This window comes from Trichechus manatus, unplaced genomic scaffold (assembly GCF_000243295.1).
Source record: "Trichechus manatus latirostris isolate Lorelei unplaced genomic scaffold, TriManLat1.0 scaffold00225, whole genome shotgun sequence".
In the NCBI taxonomy this organism is placed as follows: domain Eukaryota; kingdom Metazoa; phylum Chordata; class Mammalia; order Sirenia; family Trichechidae; genus Trichechus; species Trichechus manatus.
This window is the reverse complement of record NW_004444161.1, coordinates 3079169-3087317: the sequence shown is the minus strand read 5'-3', so window position 1 is coordinate 3087317 and position 8149 is coordinate 3079169. Positions and strand designations below refer to the sequence as shown.

The 8149-nt window shown below is 36.2% G+C and overlaps 1 protein-coding gene across 1 annotated transcript in view; it reads left to right on the top strand.

Annotated features, from left to right (window-relative positions):
- GLRA3 (glycine receptor alpha 3) overlaps positions 1 to 8149 on the top strand; it is a 237902-nt gene that overhangs the window by 214813 nt on the left and 14940 nt on the right. The window contains exons 8-9 of the mRNA XM_023742918.1: positions 3634 to 3777; positions 6170 to 6214. Coding sequence (XP_023598686.1) covers positions 3634 to 3777; positions 6170 to 6214 — 189 coding nt within the window. The remainder of the gene's footprint in view (positions 1 to 3633; positions 3778 to 6169; positions 6215 to 8149) is intronic.

Genomic DNA, 8149 nt, shown 5'->3' with positions numbered 1-8149 from the left:
CTATTTAAGTATTTATGTTTTATTGTATTGTCTCCCCAACTGGAATATAAGTTCCATTAGAGAGAGATCTCATCTGCCTTACTCATCTCTGTACCTTCAACTCTAAGAACAGAACTTGGCATATCACTGGTGTTAAGTAAATGTTGAATAAAAAAATCGGTAAATGAATACCTGCTGTGAGAGAGGTAAGCTGGGCCCCCATCATGAAGGGCTTTATATACCACAAACAGATTTGGGACTTGGAATTAATGGAAAGCAGATGAAAACTTGTAAGTAGAAGACAACATGATCAGATCTGAATTTACAAGTACTCACTAGGTTCTGTCAAGGATAGATTTGAGAGACCAGGAAACAGATTACTGTAGTTTAGACCAATGGAACAGCTGTAGAGGAGGATGAAATTGACAAATTTTAGAAACAGCAATAAATTAAAATTAAAAGCTCTGGGTCAGTGATTGACATGAACGAGTGAGAGACTCCTAGATTTGGTGGTGAACAACCACAGAGAGAGTGGAGTCTTTCAGTGAGGAGGTTAGATCCGTTCCAGTTGTTCCAGTAGCTGTGGAATGGATTCCAACTCATGGTAACCCCTTGTGTGTGAGAGTACATGGTGCTCTACTGCATTTGCAATGGCTCATTTTTCAAGAGTAGATCACCTTCCGAGGCACCTCTGGGTGGACTCAAACCTCTAACCTTTTGGTTAGCAGCCAGAAACATTTACCGTTTGCACCACCCGGGGACTCCAGAGAGATCCATATCTCCTCTTTAGTCACATTGCATTGGAAGCACCTGAGACAACCAAAAGGTGCTATGAACTAAGATCTAGCTAGTAAGGGGTCTAGTTAGGAAACAGAGATTTGAGGGTCATGAACACAGAAGAGGAGCTGAAGTCATGACAACAGATCAGATCAACTGGAGAGAGATTTCAGAGTGAGAACAGAAAAGGGCCTCTCCATATCCATAAGAAACTCACGGAAAAGAGGGAGAGCCCACAAAACAGCTTGGGGCAGAGAGCTGGAAGGAAGTCCAGAGAACACAGGTCATGGAGGCCAAGAGAAAAGCATGTTTCCAAGAGGAAGCAGCCTTCCACAGGGTGGCTTGGGAGTGGTTTCCAGGACAAAAGTCCTCCTGACCAGTGCACGAAATTGGTGAATTTCTAGGTTTTATTTTTCAAGGAAAAATGTTGGGAAGAGCTGTTGCTTAAGACTCAGCAGCATCCAAGTGCCTGGTGGATCCGACTATTGAGAAGGTGGTTATTGGGATGGGCAGGATTGGAATAACAGTCCCCTGAAGTACTGCAGGCGGTAGGGGTGCAAAGAAGGCGATAAAGGTGAATCACACTGGGAGGAGACAAAGATTGTGAGTATATTGCAGTAAAAACTATTGTTTTGTTTTAAAGTTACTAGCCCTAGAGCAAACTTCCCATATCCTGGGTTTTCCGTACTTGGAGGTGTAGCTGGGGTGGAGGAGAAAATTAGTTGAAATTGTGAAGAGGGGTGTCTTAGTCATCTAGTGCTGCTATAATAGAAATACCACAAGTGGATGGCTTTTAACAAAGAGAAATTTATTCTGTCACAGACCAGTAGGCTACAAGTCCAAATTCAAGGCATCAGCTCCAGGGGAAGGCTTTGTCTCTCTGTTGGCTCTGGAGAAAGGTCCTTATGATACATCAGTCTTCCCTTGGTCTGGGAGCATCTCAGCACAGGAACCTCAGGTCCAAAGGACACACTCTGCTCCTTGAACTGCTTTCTTGGTGGTGTGAGGTTCCCATGTGTCTCTGCTCTCTTCTCTCTTTTATATCTCAAAAGAGATTGGCTTAAGACACTATCTAAACTTGTAGACCTCATTAGTATAACTGCTGCTAATCCATCTTTTTATGTCATAGTGATAGAATTTACAACACACAGGGAAATCTCGTCAGATGATAAAATGGTAGACAATCATACAATACTGGGAATCATGACCAAACCGAGTTGACAGATATTTTTAGGAAACATAATTCAATCCATGACAGGGGGTCATAGGAGAAGATGAGTAAAGTAGGCCTTTAAGGCTAATGTATTATTCACAATTAGCCAAACTCTGTCAGGCACAAATGAGGCTTGCATATGTCTATTGTGACTGAAAGCATCCATTGGATTAATCTGCAAATTATAGTTTTGATTTAATCCCTTTGGTTCATGTTATTATAGATTCAGGTTGTTAAATAATGCACACATACTTTGAGTCCTTTTCTTTTGGGAATGATGCAGCTTCAGACAGTTCCTTTGAAAGCTGTGTTATGTCTTCCAGGACTGTGTATATCTGAGGCCATCAGAAACCTCTGGCATAATTTATGAGATTGAAATCTGTGCTTTACACATAGGTGGACACTAGAGGCCATTCTGGCCAGGAGAAGTCACATTGAAGATACAGGACAAATTACAGAGGGCTCCTTTGTTGGAATAATTTATATTTAAGTTGACACCACTGGAGGTGTCAGGAAATAGCTTCTTTTTCAAATGAAACAAATCCAAACTGAACTATTAACAGGACATAACTCAAGAAAGTGACTCTCTAAGTGACTCATCTATGATTTACTCTCCCCCCTGTATTTTAATCTTTTACACTTTCGTTCATCCGTCCTTGCACGCAACAACAACAGCAAAATGTATGTATACGGAAAACACCGTTGTGGTGGTGAGCAAGGCAGACATGCTACCTTCCCTCAAAGAGTTTAAAGTTTGACAGAAAGAGAAACAAAGAAATAAGCAATTACAATGCCATGTGTTGAAATAAGCACAGGTGCCATGGAATGGAACAGGAGGAATTCTGAACCAGACATGGGCAAAGTTTAGCCTGAGACCTGAAAGGCCAGCTGGGAAATGTGGGAGGAAGATTTCTTTCATTTTATTTACTGCTCCCTCCACCATACCTTACCCTGCTTCCCCTTTAAAAGCACAACCTAGAATTGATCAAAATTCCCACAGGCTGACATTTGACAAAAATAACCTCACTACACGTTGAAGATGAGAAAAGGGAAAAAAAGTAAAACAAACAAACAAAAAAAACCCAGAAGATATAAACAGCAAAAAAAAAAGAAATCCTAAATGTAAGGTTTTGATCCTTTAAGATAACTATAGTTCAGGGAAATAAAAAACATATCTATATAGTGATAAATGTGACCACATGTTAACAACTAGGGAACTGGGGACTTCTTTGTGCTACTCTTTAGCTTATCCGTAAGGTTAAAATTATTTCAAATTAAAAAGTTTTTTAAATGAAGAAAATAATGGGACTATAAGGTCAACAGCATTATCTATATTTCAACATAGCTTTATACTTTTCAAGTATTATACTATCTTGAAGGTAAAATTGCATATTATTTTTTACCTTTTATTATACGCTCGTGCTAGTGTCTCATTAAAAAAAAATAAGGTTTATACAAGTTTTAAAGTATAAGTAATGTAGCAAGGTTGCAAAATTAATCTGTGAAGAATTCTTACTAATAAAAAGATTGGTATCGTTCTGTTTATTTCTTCAAACTGTAATATAAATGATTAATTCAGAATCAGAAATGTATTCAGTTTTTTTTTGTCCGTGGAAGTAACAACGTAAGTCATTTTGCTTACTCTGTCTTTCTCTCCTGCCTAGGTTTCATACGTCAAAGCTATTGACATATGGATGGCTGTATGCCTCCTCTTCGTGTTCTCAGCGCTTCTGGAGTATGCAGCTGTGAACTTTGTATCAAGACAACACAAAGAACTTCTGAGATTTCAAAGAAAGAGAAAGAATAAAGTAAGCAATTAAAAGTACCGGGGTTGTTAGGATGCCACTTTTTACTGGAAACTGAATTTGGTGTATTTACTAGAAGTGTAGGGAGAGGAAAGAGAGACAGGGACCTAAATATGATATTGCTTTGGTTTTCTCAAATTTGAAACAAATATGCCAAAAATAGCTTCAGGGAGAAAATGGTGACACTCCATATACTTTACACAGCGTATCTGGTGACATGAGAATTTTATCAACTTCTTTCTAACGTACTTTCTGGAACACCACTGTTTTTTGTTTCAATTAGCAAAATGTATCATTGCTTACTTACAATGTAAGAATGTCTCTAATGGTTTTACTTGATGTAACTCATCAAATGTAGTTTTTAAATTTTTCATTTTTTTGAACTAATTGTTTGCATCAAATAGTATTTATTAATACTGTGATGATAATTCATGTAAAACTATGTGATGTCTTTTTCATGTAAAACTATGTGATGTCTTTTTATGCATACTTTTTTATATTCTTAAGACATTTCTCCTGAAACCTTTTCTTGCTATCATCTGATAAAAAATAACAGCTGAACCCAAAACAACATTTATTTAGAACATCGTTCAGAAACCACAGGAGCCTGTAGAAGTAATCTCCTGATTGAATTCGGATTTCCAGAATACGGTTGTTCCTCTGTATTAAGATCTGTCATGGCGTCTCACGTTGCACGCACACGGTTTTGACCAACCTCCTTTTCTTTTCTAAGGGAGAGTTTCTATTAGCCAGCAAACCTATGACTTTACTTCTAATTTGAATGTACCAACTGCCATCATAAAAGCAAATAAACTCTTGAAGCAGTAGAGAAATGTCAAAGTCATACGTAACAGGAGAAATTGTGGCCAAGGTCTGGGATACTTAAATATTTAAGTCAAAACATAATTCAAATGTTAAAAATAATAGTCTAATGCATATAGTTTGCATTTCAAAGAGTGTTTTAAAGGGTTTAATTTTTAAACTTTTTAAGGATTCATAATGATTTCTGAATTATTGACTGCAACTTATATATTCATTAGTTTTTTTTGAAGCACTGAGCAACAGTCTCTCAGTGCTTGGGTATATTCAGTATTAAATGTATTCTAAAGGAATAACTTATTGAATCTTGTATAATTAGCACCCCGAAAATCAGCATTGCTCCAATAAATACAATAAATACTGAATTCATTACAGAATGGAAGGAACACAAGAATTGGGAGACTGTTGGGTAAATACACTGGACAGAAAGCAATGCTAGAGCTTAAATTTGGTTAAATTTTCATGAATATGAAAGTGTATAATGTGTACATTGAAACATATTGTGATGGAGAGATTAACTTTTCTTTACCCCCTTCCATCCACTCCCACCCCCTAGTCTACTTACACTTTTCTTGTTCTACTTCACTCTCCCTTTCTCTCTCATTCTTCCTCTTCTTTCTCCCTCTCTGCCTACTGGCTCCACCTATCTCTCATGACACCTGGCACTGACTGACACACCTTATCAGGACAAGCTGCTCTGTCACAGGAGTGAACTTCTCCTCTTTATTTCCAGTTAGTGGCTGAAAAAGACAATTTCCCCTTCCAACAGCACTAATGAGAAGTAAAGCAATACTCATGTTCCCTATCTTTTTGGTTTGCTTTTTGACTTTCATTTTTAATTTCTCTACCTTCCTCCTCCTTCCTATATAATTTAGAATGTATCAACCTTGTGCTACAAACAGGAGGAATGAAGATTACGAGGTGATGTCTAAATGGAGGAAGTCTGAGAGATCAGATATACTCTACGCCCACAACACACCCAACAGTCTCAGTATCCAATGGTCCCAGTATCCAATGGTCCCAGTATCCAATGGTCCTGGTATCCTATGGTCCCAGTATCCAATGGTCTCAGTATCCAACAGTCACAGTATCCAGTGGATAAAGTAATAGACTACAAGTACATACATTCAGTTGTTTTTTTCCTGTTTAAAAAATTAGCCTTACCAAAGCAGTTTTTTATTCAGTTTTACCACATGTAAAAATATTGGCATAAAATATTTTACATTCTTTCCTTTTTAGCTTACAAAGATTAATTTTATCAGTGATTGGAAATCTGGTAAAATGTTGAAATGCAACAATAGTAATATTTAAAAATTTTTAATCAGTAGATGAAATATTCAAGGAGCAAATATTGCAATTAATATTTAGTTCAGAAAAAATCAAGTTTTTTTTTTAAAAAGTTCAATTCATACTTTGTGGGTGGATAGCTTGCATATGTGAAAAATCTATTAATTGATACGTATGTATGTTACAATGCTATACGTAATTATAACCAATTGTGCAATTATATTTTGATCATATATGACTTGATTCTCTGGTTTCTCAATCCCTTTTGGTCCACTTTACCTTCCCACAGACAGAAGCTTTTGCATTGGAGAAGTTTTACCGTTTCTCAGACACGGTAAATTCACTTTCTTAACTCTAAATAGAGGAATGTGGTTGTCAGTACAAAGCAGACAGCATATCTGCACCCAGGCAGTGTTTGGTGGGGAAACACAGCTCCTTCCATATTTAAAGCCAAACAACCACAGTCCCCCTTTAACTAAGAAGGATGTTTTCTTTTTCTAAGACTTCACTTCTCTTCCTCTTTCAGTGAAGGATATTTAAATATTATCCTGTGGCTTATTAATAGAGCTATTTCATGTGTCAACATGATTAGAAGTATGTATCAAAGAGAAATATCATATATATCTTATAATAATCTCTATTGAAAACATTATCATATACTTTGATAAAATTAGTTCAAAAGCAATTGCACTTACCAGAAAATAAAAAGATCTAAGGCAATAAAATGCTTTGTGCAGTCTATATATCTTTAGAATTAATTCTTAATGTTAAAATATTGTGAGATTCTTCATAACAGAGGAATGATTTACGGTTTGATAGTAGCATCCTCTGAAGTTGTCAGATAAAAAGAGATCACAAAGACACATATCGGCATATAATAGCTAAATGTTTAGAAAGGTAGGCTAGGGTAGAGAATATTGATCCATAAGTGGCTAGACTTGGGGACCCATAATGTAGCATTCAATGATTGAATATAAATCTGCCAAAGCCAATAATTTAGCCTGGGGGATCATATACAATAGTTCAGTCTACTAAGCTAAAATTTCTTTGGTAATGTACATTTAAATATAACTACCCAGATGATTTTACTGTACATTTCTGGTTAAGAATCACTGCAAGAGACATAATGTTGGATGAATATTGCAGTATCTCAACTTCAGAGCAGATATCTAAACCCAGTATTATTCGAAAGTACTTATTAAGCTTTTTAATATTATAATATACAATTACTCAACTATTTTCTTTGCTACTAAAATTGCATGCTATTTCCCAGCATGACCACTTTCCCTTTGTTTTTCAATCCCGAGAAAATAATTTTTCATGATCCAATTTCCTTTACTTCATTGTCTTAATTGTGAAATTTTAATTGCATGGAATTTGCATAATCAGATGTAGTGTTTGCAAGATAGATAGGTACGTAGATAGATGATGATAGATAGATAAATAGACAGATAGACTGTCTCTTGGGAAGAGCAAAATAATTAACTCCTATCAAACAAAGAAGCCATGGTGGCACAGCGGTTATAGCACTCTGCTGCGCACCAATAGGTCTGTGGTTCAGCCTGTCTGAGGGAGAAAGATGTGGCAGTCTGCTTCCATAAAGATTACAGCCTTGGAAACCCTATGGGGAAGCTCTACTCTGTCCTCAATGGCAAAGTGTTTATAACTGAAAAGGCAATATTTACAACAGCGTTAGAATGTAAGATACATCTTCAATTAAAAATTGCTTCAGAAAACGATGCAAGAAGAACTCCAGTGAAAAATCAGTCTTGTTCACCTCACAGACAATCAATAAACACTTGGTTTTAAAAAAGAAATAATATGATAATGCAAATATATTCATTAGAAAATATACATATCTCATTTATTTTCATAATAGTCTAAGAATTAAGCAAATTTTTGAGTTGGTTATTTTTACTGTTTGGAAATTATTCTCTTAACCTAACAACTCCCTGGGCTGACTGGATTCATTATTTTTAAAAAACTATAGATTTTGCTTAGAAACAGTCTGAGCAACCTAGATCTTTAAATCAAAATAAGTCTAAAGTTTTGCTCTGTGCCCTTTATTACAGTGAGAACTGGTGTACATGAATTTTCCTCAGTTCTCTGATTTGATAAAATAGGCAAAGTAAATAAAACTGCGTCACTATAGAAAGTTTGTCAAAATGGGCACCTTATGTTAATGTAAACATTATTCCTAAGGCATTTTTAACTTGGTTGGCCATTGGCTTAGGGATCATAGGCTCCCTTTAATATTTTTCTCTTCTCT